The 16,556-nt window shown below is 42.1% G+C and overlaps 1 protein-coding gene across 16 annotated transcripts in view; it reads left to right on the top strand.

The window, feature by feature from the left end:
• The window catches only part of LOC149300217 (calcium/calmodulin-dependent protein kinase type II subunit beta-like), a 55,869-nt gene extending 40,382 nt beyond the window's left edge, over positions 1-15,487 (top strand). For 2 of the 16 annotated variants that reach the window (XM_089485597.1, XM_089485596.1), the window contains exons 13-20: positions 102-176; positions 3,134-3,174; positions 4,007-4,078; positions 4,749-4,793; positions 10,271-10,319; positions 13,898-13,973; positions 14,708-14,802; positions 15,255-15,487. In XM_089485597.1, coding sequence (XP_089341723.1) covers positions 102-176; positions 3,134-3,174; positions 4,007-4,078; positions 4,749-4,793; positions 10,271-10,319; positions 13,898-13,973; positions 14,708-14,802; positions 15,255-15,487 — 686 coding nt within the window. Of the gene's footprint in view, positions 1-101; positions 177-3,133; positions 3,175-4,006; positions 4,079-4,748; positions 4,794-10,270; positions 10,320-12,118; positions 12,248-13,897; positions 13,974-14,707; positions 14,803-15,254 lie in introns of all 16 variants that reach the window. The other 14 variants (XM_089485600.1, XM_089485601.1, XM_089485606.1 and 11 more) reach the window with 12 other exon arrangements.
• Positions 15,488-16,556: the final 1,069 nt, after the last annotated feature.

The following is a 16,556-nucleotide window of genomic DNA, read 5'->3' as shown; positions in this document are numbered from 1 at the left end:
TTCCTGTTTTCCCCTGTTTCTTGCCCGTAATTTTATTCTACTTCTCTCCCACCTATCTATCTTTACCTGTACCTTTTCCTCTGCTCTTCGTCTTCTCACAGTGGGCAGACAGACCACAGCTCCTGCCACAATCACCACTGCGGCCACTAGTACAGCCCTGGGGTTGGTGGAACAAGGTAGATGTGCCCTCAGGGCACAAACCCCCTCCTCCACGTCTGCCCCTTTCCTCCCCTGAGAGGTGACTGCATGTGGCTGCTTTCTCCCAGCTGCTTGGCTGTTTGGGTTATTAAGGTGTCATATAGCTTATCACCCTTACAGTTGATTAAGGGTGTGGAATAACAAACCAGTGACCACGTACATAGGTAGCGAAGGCAGAAAAGAACCAATTGCCCCATCCACTCCACTCTTTTTTCAATTCCGTTGTACTTATGTATTCCTCATCATAGTTTTATGCACATCCCAAGCTTTTTTGAGTTTCTTTACTGCATCAGGGGTCCCCAACTCCATTTCTCAGGGCTGTAGCTCTGGCTGGTTGACTTACCTTGAGGAACAAGTTTGACAACCCTGATCCAGAAGCAAGCACTCTTTTTCGCTATTGACTGTAAAAGGTTTTATATTGTATGTCAGGCGTATCAGACTTTATGTATGCTTATATGGAATGTCAGAGATACTGGGAACGTGTGAATATGAACTGCTAGGCATACAGATCATAGGCTCTACCTCTTTATGGTGTTTAGGTTGAATATATAAGTGATATTTAGGGGTCTAACCTGGGTGTCTCCCCGGAGATGCTGCATGTCGTGTGGGTTCCCTGGTGCATGCGGTACGCCCGGGCATGTCACGTGCATGGCATGTGCTGAGAAAGCAGCCCCAGCCTCTGACAAACTGACAGTGTACACGGCACTGGTAGTACATCTGTTGTGGTCGGCTGTGTCTTAGATCTAGCACACTGAACGCTCTCATTTTCTTCCTGAATGATTCAGACTGTATAATCTGAGCATATGTATAGAGAGAGTCTTGGAATTATAAATATGTTCACAGAACCGTGTATATGCATATAGGAGGATGAGTAATGTGTGTTTTCATATCTATATTTGTTAAATGTCATTTTTGAATATGTGTAGCTCAGTGAACATTTCTCATGTGTCCTCATTTCAGATCTATTTTTCTTTTTTTAGTAACCAATGCCCAGTTGGTTGCAGTTAATAAATTACAGTTCAAGGAAGCATTTACGTACACGTTTCAAGTGAATAATGTGCATTCTAAACAGAAAAATAGAAAATAAGTATATGTATATATATATATATATATATATATATATATATGTATATAGAATATCAATAAAATATACTGCATGCATCGGTTCTTACATTTACGTAATATATACCTTGTGCCCTTTGCCGCTTGCCTCTGCCCAGAAGTCCTTCTAAATTTCGTACTTTTATGCATTCAGAGCAGGATTTCTCTTAGACATGTTCATGTTGCAAATGTGTAAGCTCTGGACAGAAGAACCAAATAATTATCTTACATTACCCAAAAGGACGCAGAAGGCACAAGGTTTATTTTTAGTACGGGTGGAATAGCCGTTAACTTAAAGACTATATTTGCAAAAATAAACCCACCATTGTTAGATGTTAATTCTCATATATATATAATATAAAAAAATGGCTATAACTTTCCTAATAAAGAGTAAAAACCAATAATATAATTTTATTTCTTTAACAAAAAAAATACAGAGTGTGTAAATTAGCCATTACGCAAGATAAAGGCTTGTACTTTGTACTTTAATCTGCATGATTCTTTATAACGGTGTCAATGACATTAAACTGTCCCTTTAATTAACGGTAGATCTGCTCACTCCGACCTCGGCTCTGTACAATGTCAAGCATTCTGGATTTTTTGGTTTGGGGGGGGGGGTGCAGTTGTTTAAATTCACACGGGAGCCCTATTTATGTCTAGGTAGAACAGTTTATATTTATTTACCGTGAAAAAGAGAAAAACCTACGCACATAAGTGTTTATTTTTGTATTGTTTGTAATATCATAGAAATGTTTATATGTCGGCATATTCTTTTGCACACAGCGGCATATATGTGTAAGGGTATCTGTTATTGAATGTACACACTAGACAGCATTTGTCCGTGTGTGATTAAACGCAGAGCGTTGTGTTGCCTTATAAATGTGAGCAGTTTGTGTGTCTGCGCGGCAGCGTATATGGGTGTATATGCATAGGTGTTTGTGTCTCCATGCATCGGCACAGTAGGTGTACGCGTGTGTGTAGTGTGAGCATTGTGCGCCTGTGCTGTAATGTGTACAGTCGTTAATGCACATGCAGAGACAAGGTAGAAAGAGTTTGCTGTGTCTTTGCCTGGGAATAGATTGTAAGCCCATTGGGTCACTGGTGTAGTGCTGTATACACTGTCAGGGATATCCAGGATGAGGCAGATAATGTAAATTGCAGGAAGTGGGGTTTGTGAATACTATAGGTAAAGTACATCCCTGTTTGGGCATGTGATGGGCATTTTGTCTTGCCAGCCTGCCGATGCCCGCAGTTTATTCACAAATGTGCCATCTGAAGTGCCCACCATGTGTATCTTACCACTGTGTATCTCTTCCTCTTTGTTCCTTTTCACTCTTGCTGATTCTCCTCTTGCTCTTTCTGTCTGCACCTCTCTTTTTCTCCTCTGTATCAATCTCTTTCTTGTTCCTTCTTTTATTCCGCTTCTTTCTTCTTTCTTGAGAGGTAAGTTGTAGTTCTTTGATTTTCCTTTTATACTCTGATCTCTTACACTGCTCTGTTAGTAGTACTGTGGCAATGCGGGAGGTTGGGTGGCCATGATAGGGGGATGGTGGTAGCTTTTTTTCTTAAACTAGGGACATTAATGAAATGTTAGAGTAATATGTTACTTAATTATTCCCACTGTTAGAGGTCATCAGAGACTGTAAGACCAAGAGCAATTGTAAAAATATACATAGTGGTGAAATATTGAAGGACAAAACCAGTGGCAAACACTTCTACCCACACCTCTCATATGTAATGATACCCAGGTGTGCACATATACATGCTTTCCCCACCAACTAGACAATGCCGCAAACTAACGTGACTCTCTATCTCTCCATTTGACTGAATGTAGCAGCCAAGAGTTTGCTGAATAAGAAGACAGATGTTGGGAAGGTAAGTCTGACATAGACATTGTCTCGATCATGCATGAATAGGCTTAGTACACAGAGCAATTCATTTTTATGATAAGATTCCGTATGAATTGTGCTAGATCTTCCATTGGCAGGATAGTTATGAGTCTAGAACACCATTTCTTTGCTCGTACCCTGCCTACAAAGCGCCCGGTCTTGGTTCCTTGGGGCACTTGGAATGTAAACCTTGGGGTCTATTCACTAAAGAGAGAGTCCGGAGAAATTTCCCTTGTAACTCTGCATTATACGTGGACAGACAAACTGTACCTGCGTCATAAGGTCACCAGGGTTGGCTCTTCGTGATATATAGTGGAGCCAAGGAGCGAAAAACTCTCCCTTTAGCAACCCTATTGACAACATCAATTGGTTTGTCTTTTGGGTGGTCAACAAATGCATTTTCATGGCTTTATAAAATACTGTTTAAGAGACACTTCCCATGCAGCTTTATCAATAAAGAATGCATATTAAGGCACTTTGTAAATACTTTAACATGCATTCTTCAGTCTGTTATAAAAACAAATCACTTAGTTTTAGGAGACATTGCAACCCCAAAGCTGCAGTGAAATACCCCCCACTCCATAGTCCTGTTGTTCCCCACTGATTGGATCGAAGTCAAGAGGAGCTCCTTCTGCACATTCAGATGAGGTGTCTCATTAGACCCCTGTAACCCTGTAACCTGGGGGCGAGGAAAGAGACAAATTCCTATGGAGGGCTTCAGCAGAACTGGAATGTTGCCATCCCATATTGGACTTATAGTTTGGCTTACAAGGTAACCAAGTCCTATCTGTTTAAATGCCTTTCATTTTCTTTCACAGCCTCAGACAAACAGTACCAAGAACAGCGCTGGTGTGACTAGTCCGAAGGGGCCCATTCCTCCAGCAGCACTGGTATGATAATTGAGGAACTGGATGGGGAGACTGAGTCAGCTCACAGCCCTATTTGTGTCTATGGCATTTTGAGGGTGGAGAGCTATAACACTACTTGATTGCTCACTGGGGAACGCCGAAGAGTCTGGTATCTTTGTCTCTTTCTGTCATTCTGAGAACCTATTACTTTGTGGTGTGAATGAATGATGCCTTTTTCTTGTCCACGACCCGGAGCAGCATGTTTTGTGTTAGTGAATTAGAGGTGTTTGTGGTCTGTCTCAGGAAGATCTCTCTGTGGTGTCAGGGAACTTTGTTATTATGTGTTCGTGGTTCAGATAAGTTTGGTCTGTCTCTGGGAGAGAGTAGTTTGTTGTCTGTCTGTGGCTAAGACTGGCCTGTGATTTCTTTGTGGGTTAGATAGAGGTTAGTATAGCATATCTCTCTGTCGCTCCTCCATTCTCTTTTCCCTAATACCCAGTTTTTTATTCCCCCTTTTTAACGCAAACTGTCCTTGTCCCTGGCGTTTTCCTCATGTCAACACCCTTTCTATTCGCTCTTCCTACCTCTCCCCTACAATACCCCTTTACTTTTCCCTCCCTCTGTCTTCCTAACCCTCCCTTTTATCCCCTGTCCCTGATCTGTTGTCTTGGTCTCTCCTTCTTCGCATTTCTCATTCTTTCTTCCTCTGTAGGAACCTCAAACCACAGTTATTCATAACCTGGTGGACGGGATGAAGGTATTTGCCATGTTTACCTCTCTCTTCAAATGCCATGTTTCACAGCCCTCTCTCCTCTATATCATCCGCCGCCATATATGTGCACAATGCCATTAACCACTGTGATAGTAGATGGTTTTGCAACACAATGTATTTTAGGTCCTTGATGAGCTTCTGGGTTTGAACAAACGGCTTATTCTAATGCCCAAATGAACATTTCAACTTTTGAAAGTCTATGGAGCAATGGACTTCATTGCCATTGCCTTAAAAAATGTGCACAGTGTGGTAGGAAAGGCACCCAGAATGTCATATGACTGATAACAATGGCAGCCTCCAGGTCTATAGAAACAAAAAGAAACCAAATGGGACAAAACAACTTGTATATGTTATACTTTATGGAGTAAGATTATTTTTTTCATGTTGCTGATGCTCACTCCTTAGTAAATTGAACTCTTAGCCATTAGTAACTCCAAGTTAACCAACTAGTTTTGGAAGGCCTCTAGATGATCGTAGGTTCTTAGCCACATCTCTCCCATTGCGTTCTTTAACCTAAACTATAGTGCATGAGAGAGAAAACACATGGCACTTAAGACCTAGCTACATTTGCTACCCCTACCATTTTGGATTATGGTTACTTGTTGCCATTATCTGCTACGACTCAAACGTACATTTTTCTTTGAAGTGGCAGTGATTCTGAAATCGCCACCATGTGGCACAGCCTTTTTAGACAAAATGGACATCAGTTGTTGATGGACAGATGGAGGATTGATGCTGGGCCAGATTAGCAATAAGGAGGCAGCTCTGGCATAGGGGCCGGCCTGATAATGTAAGTGTGTCTGACCGCAAACTGCAGCACCTGATCTGCTGGAGTGGATTGAATTAGTGTGTGGTGCTGGTGGCCAGAGCCCCACGAGGAGTTTTCCCAGTGTGCCAGATGGCCAGTCCGAGCCTGGATTAATGTATATTGTTTGGATAGGATACTGTTACCGGAATGTGTTGGAATTATAGGTCCTGCAACAACTGTTAGTTATAACTTTTGAAAATGTGTAGCAAGGTCACTTCAGATTGGCAACAATATTATTATAAATATTATTTATTGTTTTATATAGCGCCATCAAATTCCTTAGCGCTGTACAACTGGTGGACAGGACATAACAAGTAGTATGTAACCTAACAGGGGAATTTGAGCGTATGCAACCTTAAGTGACAGCCGAAAATAAAGTGCCCTCATGCTTTTTACTTTAGGAAATCAGTCTTGCTTACGTCCAACTTTCATGAACTCCATCTCATTTGTGAGCACTCCTTATCCTTAGCTGTCCAGGTTGCTCGCAGTTCAACCAAGCTATGAACCCACCTACAGCACCTTAAGAGTTGCTTTTATGAGTTAGAGGTTAAAACAGAAATTTTGACTCCATCAGCTTAACTGTGTATTATGAAGGGCCAACCATGATTTCAGATGTATAGTGATGATGTATAGTTAACTTAGTGAGATGAAACAGGGCCCTTTTTACCTATAAGACAATAATACTAATAATAATAATAACAATAATAATAATGAAACCTCTTGATTTTACTGGAAATCAGGGGATGAAAATATGTCATAAATCCTCTTCCATATGTTAAAAACAACCTCTAATTAATTCTTCACTACCTTCCATTTACATGGAAGACAATAATTTGGTCTATGTTACATGAACCCTTGATAGGGAATACATTGAAAGAAATAGCAAACATAAGGTTTTGGCAACAGTGTGCAATGCCAGAAAGCAGCTTTAAAGGCCAACACAATATTTACCTGTTCTTGTGAAGAAATAAAGAAGCTTTGAGGGTTATATATATATAAAAAAGTGATTCTGGTTAGTGATCTATTGGCCATTGCAGTGATTACACAGGCTGTGAGTGGTGAGCAAACAGTGTCGTTATAAGCATTTTTTCACAGAAAAGATAATTGGTGAAATGAATAGAGGTGCGAATCTAATGATAGAACACTGGTCAATAACATGTGAAAGTTGTGTGAACTGGAAACAAATTGATGATCCAGTAACACTAAGCAAGAGTGAGAATACAGTAACTGTGCATACATGTTTAATATCAATTAGGAAAAATGATGGACACATTTGTAGCAAAACAGAAGGTAACAGGGTAATGAATAAGTGAAACATAAGTAAAATACAGATCCAGAAAAATCTGAACCTCACTCTAGAGAATGCAGTTAAGAACAACCACTGCATGGAGAGCAGGTACATATCCAGGCCCGGGTAAAAATGAATTATAACCATATGAACAAGGACCTTGGGGGTTTACCAAAGAGTTTGCATTTAAACTCTCTCACTATCACTATGTGGTATGTGGATCCAACATTGACAAGGTCTTCCAGCATGGAGGGCTGAGCTGGCCCTATATAATCCATAATTTAGTGGGAGAGAAGACTTTGGAGAAATATCCAAATATCCAAATCTCATTTTACTATACATTGTATGGGGTCAGCCAATCACTTCCTGCAGCAGAAGCTCACTGATGTTGGTTCTTGATACATAGGCTAGGGAAGAGTCCACCCTGCTCATAGTTCCATGAAGTCTTGCTTGGTGCCAAACATATAGCTGTAGAGTCCATTCTACCTGATAATTTGACATCAGATAAGAACCATAAAGCCCATATAGTGTGCTCCTTTCTCTGCGGTAGAAACTTCAAACCTTATTTTTACTATTATCTTAAATTGAATCTCTACTGTTTTGTCTTCCTACTGTGAAAGTAGGTTTATCTATTTATATTACATATGTATTTGTTTTTTTTTTTGGTATTAGTACTAGGATATTAGACGGACTTGATCTTTAATGTCTGAAGCTAAAAAAAGGATATATATGGTGGCTCCCGGTGGCATTGTTGGAATATATAGTACCTTTACCCCTCCTTGTGAATGCTCAGTTCTCCAAATAACATGGAAAACTGGTGTTAATGCGTTGTTGCTGCCACATTGTTTGCTTGGTTATCGGCTGTCGGCCTGGACCTGTAATGTATTCTGCCATACCGGTAATACTATGTTTGAAGATTTGATATTTACGACATCCTTTAAGAGTTGTATGACCTTAAAAAATCGAGTGAACTTTGATGTAATTTAGTGGGCACTAGGGCTGCAACAACTAATCGATAAAATCGATAATAATCGATAATGAAATTCGTTGCCGACGAATTTCATTATCGATTAGTTGAATCGATTATTATCGATTATAAAATGAGGGTTTTTTCAGAGCAAACGCTCTGAAAAATACCCCTCATTATATAATCCGTTTAGTCTGACTCACAGCAGCAGCTCCTACTTACCAGCCCCTCCCTGTAATCACTGTGACAACTGGCCCCGCCCCCTTCCTTCTCCCAGAAGGCCAGAACCACATGGCTGTGACACTCATCTAACTGTAAGTATAAAATTAATATTTGGGCTGCTGAAAGTTAGGGTAGGTGGGAGTTAATTTAGGGGAAGTTATGGTTAATGGGGTGTTTAGGGTTAATTTAGGGGAAGTTATGGTTAATGGGGTGTTTAGGGGCAGCTATGGTTAATGGGGTGTTTAGGGTTAATTTAGGAGCAGCTGTGGTTAATGGGGTGTTTGGGGTTAATTTGAGGCAGTTGCGGTTAATGGTATGTTTAGGGTTAATTTAGGGGCTGTTGTGGTTGACAGGGTCTTTAGGGTTAATTTAGGGGATGCTGTGGTTAATGGGGTGTTTAGGGTTAATTTAGGGGCAGTTATGGTTAATGGGGTGTTTAGGGTTAATTTAGGGGCAGTTATGGTTAATGGGGTGTTTAGGGTTAATTTAATGATGAGGACTGAGGGTTAATTTGATTAATTTAATAAAGTTAACTTAAGGTGCAGTTAGAGATAAAGGGGGGCCAAACTAAGGGGAATCTAAATCCTGGGGCAGTGAAGATTAACCCAGTACTTATTTAAAAAAGTATGATGTCAGTGTGATGTGAACGGGTCTGTGACTCTATGAGGGCACCATGAGATATCTGGGGGGTATAAGGCATATCAGGGGAGGACGGAGAGACATATCCGGGGGTATAAGGCATATACGGTATATAAGGCATATGTGGGGAGGGCAGTGTGGCATGTCTGGGGAGGACGGAGTGGTGTATCAGGGTGTATAAGGAATATCTGGGGCCACAGTGGCATATCTGGGGGTAGACTGGAGTGGCATATGTGGGGAGGGCAGCGTGGCATGTCTGGGAGGTAGTGTGGCATGTCTGGGGAGGATGGAGTGGTGTATCAGGGGGTATAAGGCGTATCAGGCACAGTGGCATATGTGGGGGTGGAGTGGCATATGTGGGATGCAGCGTGGAATGGCATATGTGGGAGGCAGTGTGGAGTGGCATATGTGGGAGGCAGCGTGGAATGGTATATGTGGGAGGCAGCGTGGAATGGTATATGTGGGAGGCAGAGTGGCATATGTGGGAGGCAGAGTGGAGTGGTATATGTGGGAGGCAGCGTGGAGTGGCACATGTGGGAGGCAGCGTGGCATATGTGGGAGGCAGCATGGCATATGTGGGAGGCAGCGTGGAGTGGCATATGTGGGAGGCAGCGTGGAGTGGCATATGTGGGAGGCAGCGTGGCGTGGCATATGTGGGAGGCAGCGTGGAGTGGTATATGTGGGAGGCAGCGTGGAGTGGTATATGTGGGAGGCAGCGTGGAGTGGTATATGTGGGGGGCAGCGTGGAGTGGAATATGTGGGAGGCAGCGTGGAGTGGCATATGTGGGGGGCAGCGTGGAGTGGCATGTGGGAGGCAGCGTGGAGTGGTATATGTGGGGGGCAGCGTGGAGTGGTATATGTGGGAGGCAGCGTGGAGTGGTATATGTGGGGGGCAGCGTGGAGTGGAATATGTGGGAGGCAGCGTGGAGTGGCATATGTGGGAGGCAGCGTGGAGTGGCATATGTGGGGGGCAGCGTGGAGTGGCATGTGGGAGGCAGCGTGGAGTGGTATATGTGGGGGGCAGCGTGGAGTGGTATATGTGGGAGGCAGCGTGGAGTGGTATATGTGGGGGGCAGCGTGGAGTGGAATATGTGGGAGGCAGCGTGGAGTGGCATATGTGGGAGGCAGCGTGGCGTGGCATATGTGGGAGGCAGCGTGGCAAGCCTGGGCTCAAACGTGCATAAATTGGGGGGGGCTGGTTGGGAAATAAAGACAAGAAATGTATTTTATCAAAGTTTTTTTTAATTCTGATGTTTGTATTTAACAATTTGTTTATTAAATTATTTTAAATAAATGAAAAATTTACATTCATTTTTTTATCCGATTAATCGATTAATCGAAAAAATAATCGGCCAACTAATCGATTATGAAAATAATCGTTAGTTGCAGCCCTAGTGGGCACATTGAACTAGGATGGCAGCCTTCCACCTGCTAGGATGTATTTCCCTTCTCTTTTTTCCTATCCATTAATTACACTTCTTAAAGTTTCTCTCCAAATGCTATTACAACCCTCCCTCTCTTGTCTTCTTTTTCCACAGGAGTCCTCAGACAGTACACACACAAACCCAGAAGATGAAGAAATGAAAGGTACTGTGATGTTCCCTCCGGTCACTTACAGCTCACCTCCGTCCATAAGATTTGCCTTAACCTTTCTACCATCTGCTTCCATCTATCGCCCAAGCCATCCCCTCCTTTGTATTGAGTTGCTGGGTGAGAAGGATAAACAAGGGGAACAGAAGATTGAAACAAAGGGAGTAGGAATCATTTGACCCAGTTACTAGACTGATACATCCCATCTCCCCACAGACCTCTGAAATTTTAATTTCCTCTAAGATGTCATTATTGCCCTATGTTTTCGCATCATTACACATGTATTGTTTTTCTGCCCACCACCATGTTCATAGTAGTCTCGTCAAAGACAGTGTTTCCACCTCGACCTGTACTTTTTCTAATGGATCTCTAGCTGGAGAGCTATCAGAAGAAATCTCCCACCCCATAAAATTATAATTTCTATAATACATCAAGTATGTTTTGTGTAAAGGGCAGGCCTGGAACATTTGGTTTTGTCTGCTGGTTTGTAGTTTAAGCACCATGTAATAAAAAATTTTTTTTTCCCCATAATGCCCAAAATGCTGGGACAGATGTATTTGGTAGAATGGAAAATACACATTTTACGCTTATTATTCTTTAGTTCTTTGCCCTCGAACATCAAATTGCTAGTATTGCTCTTTAAATATAGAAAAACAAACGATCCACTTGTGTTGTTAGCATAAATTTATTAGGAATGGAATACAAAAAGTAAACAGTGCTTTGTCAATCAGCATATATCAGTATATTTTCCATCTGGAACGTCAGGTCTGTTTGGAACTGAGACCGATCATGAAGCGCAAGCAGCTGTGCACCGACTACCGTCACTATTTGAGGTGTCTAGTATTGTCTAGTATCATTCTTTCGCCCTTAGGCTATCACTGGCCTAGCTGTAGTAGTTTATGCAGCCACCAGATACTATAGCATACCCAGCTTCTTCATTCACTCTACTGCAGAGCAAGATATGGAAGCACTGGATCACCATGAACTGAGGCCACTGGACACCCTCCTCTCCAGTAGTAGGATGCTCAAAGGAGAATGGGGTGGCATGTGGCAACCCAAAACCAAGAGAATAACCCAGCACCAGACTCATTAGCCGATATGTTCCTCTACTGATCCCGTCCTCCGTGACTGCGAAGGGCAATCATACAGAATCTGAGAGCAAAATAATTGGAAACAAAGTTTAACCCTTTGTCTATCTGCTGTTAAAGTCACAAATATTTTTATTCATCGCTTTGTCTTAAAAAAAAATGGTGGTCTGCAATGAGGTTAAAATAAAATTAAGGATAAAATAAAGGGACAGTGGCTTGGGAGGCTTGGTCATGGATCCCCACTACCCACTACCCACCATCGGTAAAACATCTACGGAGGCCCATCTTCTGTACCTGTATTAACCTCTTCCATTTCTGCAGTAAACCTATTGCTCATATTCACAACCATCTTACTGAAGTAATAATGCAATTATACCACTCAGTCAGTGACATATTTATGTTAGGCACTGCTACAGACCTGACCTAGGGCAGTGTTCCCCTCCAGTCGGCCAAGGACAGAATATACACAGCATTACTATGTTGAGACATAAACATTTCCATTACCATTTCCCGTTTTCATTCAACATTTGGGTCTCCACCACCCTTCCTCATTCATTTACCCATCACCACTCACATACTTCATCTGGTACCACATTCTTGTCTCTTACCATGTCTCTTTCACAAGCATCTATTGACCTCTCTCACGGTTTCCCATCAGTTCCTTTCCCTGTCTTTCTTCACCTCTTTTTCTCTTCCTGTTCTCTCTAGTGCTGAAGTTCTCAGACATTTTAAGCTCAGTGAGAAGGGGCTCGGGGGCTCTGGAAGCTGAGGGACCACAACCAGCGGTCGCTCAGCAGCCCCTTTCCCCATCCTTTCCCCACTCACCACTTGCACAGCGTAAGTAGGAGTATGGGTCAACCGGGAGACCCCAAACACTTATATAGCATGCAATATATATGCATGAAGTATGTCATATGCAGTATTGTCCACAGGCCATTAATATTATTTGGGGATATTTTATTTGTTTTTGATAGAAAATCTAATATTTTTTTCCCCATTAAAAATGGATTCCTAGATACTAAGATGAGAGCAGACTCCTCGCTTTACAAGATAACTATAATATGCATTTACCAAAAACATACAGTATAGCAATGCCGTTGACCACAGTATTATTGCAGTTTCAATTCCAATTCGGCGGCGATTCTCCTGTTGTGGAGAAAGCTGGGTAGAGTTTCTAGAGGTCCCTTGTGTTTCTGTCACCGTGATGTCACTGTTTGTGTGGAGGGTGGGACTGACCCCCGACACTTCTTTGTCTCGGGATGGGTTGGAAGGTTCAGTTCTTGCTCTTTGTTGTGTGGCTTGTTTTGTAAGAAATGTTGTTTGTTGTGTTATGTGTCATGCGCATTGCTACTGTGTCTCTGCTCTATCTGTGTTGATATCTGTTTATCTCATTTTTTTCTCCATTTTGTTATCTGTTTCCTTTTTGCTCCAAAACCCTGCCACCCTTGCTTTCCCTGGACCCTTTCTTTTCTGTTTCCTTTCTTTAAACTCTCTTCTTTCTCATCTCCTGCTCTTCCTTGGAATGCTCCCTTTCTGCTCCCCTGTTCTTTTTTCTTTATCTCCAATCTTCTTATTCTCTTGCCTTTCCTCCTCACTGTCTTTAATCTATTGCACTCGTCTATTGGTGTCTGTGCCTTGCCTCTGCTTCTCTGTCTCTTGTTTCTTCAATCCTGTCTCTGTTCCCTGTCTCTCTTTCTGTCTCCTGTTCCCGTCTCTCTACTCCTGGTTTCTCCGTCTCCCCACTCCCAGCTGCTAGATTTACAGATATATTTAACACAGTCAGACGAGGCTCAGAAGCAGAGGGGGTGCAGTATTCCAACACGCAGCATCGGCTTTCCCAGCCCCACCTAAACTCTCCGTTTGTACAGCGTAAGTAGAGCACTCACTCACACACACCTTTCTAGGCATTTGCCTTACATTCAAAGCATCACTGCACTTTTTCATCCGTACCGCTCTTGCCAATAGCATGTTCTCACCGTCACTCATTCTCAGTATCTCCCGCAATCATTTTCCTTGTTTGTCCTGACTTTCCATATAATCTCTTATTTCAGTTACATCTTTCTTTATTGATTAACATACAGATAATGCCATTATCCACTTTTTAGCTCCCTCTTGGTAAGCATCATACTCCATGGGTCACTTATGGATCTAAAGCTCTCCTAGAAGAATCCTTTTCCTCTCTCTCTCTTTCAATCTCTCTTTCCAAACTCCTTTACTCCCTTCAACCAAGACAATCTCTTGCCTGGTCATCTTTAGTGACCCAGTTTAGGTTGCATCCCGCTCACATACTTATGCATATTGTCTTGCTTAAGAAAATCCAACAATTTTCTCTCTGGATACTTGGTTTTACGTTGATTTGTCCAGCCCTGCCCCTTCTCCTTTTTCTGTGACCCTTATATTCGGCTGTCAGTCATCTTGCGCCTGAAAATATGTCTGGTCAGTGTTCTTCATGCTTTTCCAATTATACTTAATTGTCTATTTTTGTAGCTCGGAAACAAGAAATAATTAAGATAACGGAACAGCTGATCGAGGCCGTGAATAATGGGGACTTCGAGGCATACGCGTGAGTGCCCAAGTAGAGTTGAATTAAAAATAAAAGCCATTTGGCAAATGATCTGCTTTTATTCAGTGGCAGCAAAAAAGCAGCCTTAGTACATAAATTCCACACTTCTTTTGTTCTCCTTATACTCATCATTTATTAACTTTGAGACATTGTAACTGAGCTTGCATAATAGCAATACAATCATAATCATACAAAAAATGGCTTAATTCAATGTATATGGGCTTGAATTTTTACATTTAAGTATACAAAAGTCAGGATAAATATGTTAAGACCATTCAGCTAAACTATACACTTGTATAAAAGTTAATTTGAGTGTCAAAAACAAATGTACAGGTAGCAAAAGGAAAGAAATAAAGCTTACGTTTTAGAATATATATAAAATTGTAGATATTGTTATATTTAAACAACTGATGAAATAAAAATTACATTTATTTATATAGCGCCAGCAGATTCTGTAGCGCTTTACATTCACAGTTGGCAGGATACATTTTAGATCACAAACAATAACAAATTGGTACAAAAAGAGAAGAGGTCCCTACTCTTGCAAGCTTACAATCTAGTCGGTTGAGGGAGAAGTGAAACCGTAGGAGAAGACTGCTTGGATGAGGATGGGTCGGGAAGAAAAAACTTGATAGTGTAGCTTGTACATTTTTCTTTTCAGTGAGTGGGCAGGGAGTGCGCCCTAAAAGTTTGCCTTATGATAGATAAATGATGTTTTTAAATTGCTGTTACAGGAAGATCTGTGACCCCGGACTGACCACGTTTGAGCCGGAAGCTCTGGGTAACCTGGTGGAGGGGATAGATTTCCACCGTTTTTACTTCGAGAACTGTAAGAAGCTGAAATATATTCCAATATTAGACTCGTCTCAGAATTCTTATAGAACCCTTTTCTGTTTCCATCACCCCACAGGAGCGTTTCATATTATTAACACACCAAAATGCCAGGGGCTTCTTAATGCAATCAGTTATTTATTCATTTTTTCCGCCAGGCCCCATCAATTTGGTTATATCTTAAACCACACACAAACTTGTTTATTTTCAAAAGAACCATGTCTCGTAACGTGGTCTTCACCTGTTAGTCATCTGTGCTTATAATGTTTCAATGAGTGTTGAATATTAAGAATGTCGTTTGTGTTGGTGGATCCTAGTATCTATCATTCCCCCTCACAAACACTGAAGCAGAGACCCCTTCCATGACAGATTTATCTAAAGCATGCTTCTTCTGGTTCTTGCACAATGTAAGCCAAGTTCTAACCATGAAATTCTCTATGTGGTTCTTAGTGTTGTCCAAAAACAATAAACCAATCCATACAACCATCCTGAATCCTCACGTCCATGTGGTGGGAGAGGATGCCGCCTGCATCGCCTACATCCGCCTGACGCAATACATTGATACTCAAGGCCGGCCTCGTACTAGCCAGTCTGAGGAGACCCGTGTCTGGCATCGCCGTGATGGCAAGTGGCAGAATGTCCACTTCCACTGCTCAGGAGCCCCAGTGGCACCCCTCCAGTGACGGTAATGTTTGCTTTATACCATGATGGTAATTTTATTGAATGTGAACAATGTGCCAGAACAATGTATGTATGACATGAAGTGTGTTACAACTTTCTGCGCAACTTCATAGGGAGATTCTAACACAGTCTCCAGTGAGCGATCACGTGGAGGAAAATTTGCATGAAATATCTTGCCTGAGCCTTTGGTGGACAAAACCCCCCCAAATATCTCTGTACAGCATTTATTAAATGCCAATATCAGACATTATACCAACATTTCAGCCTCATGTCACATTTCATCGGGGTGAATTATCAATTCCTCTTTAGTGGTGCAAACACACTTGACTAGCTAGGAAAAGTCCATCACTTAATCCTTCAGTACTTGAGAGGTTAACAGTGCACCGCAGAGAACCCATATGGTTAAGGTAGTTTAATCAAGCTAAAGGCAAGATAACATTTGTCTTTAGTCTGAGAACCTATAATGTTTTGGGAGCCCATGGGGCCCCATGCTCTGCTTTAGGCCAACTTCCACACAGCTAACCTCATAGCTGATTATGTCTAACTTTACTTTCTCTTACTTCCCCCTCTTACTTTCTTTCTTCACAGGCTCCAGTAGTGCCCTCCTGGCTTCATCATGAAAGAAGTGCCAGAGACTTTTGGCTCCGCCGTTCAGAGAGTCCCAGCGGCGAGGAAAAGCACGTGACCGCATGCTTGTGCCGTTCCCTCCCATCCCTCCTCCCCCTCAACCCCTCCATAATCCAGACTTCTATTCTTCCATCCTTAAGTGTTCCCAAACAGACCACCTAACCCCAGATATCTGCTGCCTGGACTCATGGAGACTGAAGTGCCATGAAAAGATAGGAAAAGGTCTTGGGAATAAGTCTCAAGTGTATGATTTACCTTTGACGTTTCACCCCTCCAAAGATGTGGAGGAAAATGGCTCAAACCTGTATTACCCCTTAAGTTATAAAGGGGTAGAATCATCCATTGACATGTTGCAGAGAATTTGTTGACCCCTTTCCCCCTCTCTTTTTGATTTTATTTGGGGAGTGGGGGTGGAGGGATCGTCTGAAATCTCGAGGGGCTGAG

Source organism: Sceloporus occidentalis, unplaced genomic scaffold (genome assembly GCF_023333645.1).
Source record: "Sceloporus occidentalis isolate IW3139 unplaced genomic scaffold, rSceOcc1.0.p SCAF_26, whole genome shotgun sequence".
In the NCBI taxonomy this organism is placed as follows: Eukaryota; Metazoa; Chordata; class Lepidosauria; order Squamata; family Phrynosomatidae; genus Sceloporus; species Sceloporus occidentalis.
Note: the sequence above shows the minus strand (reverse complement) of the source record. Positions and strands in the feature narration are given on the sequence as shown.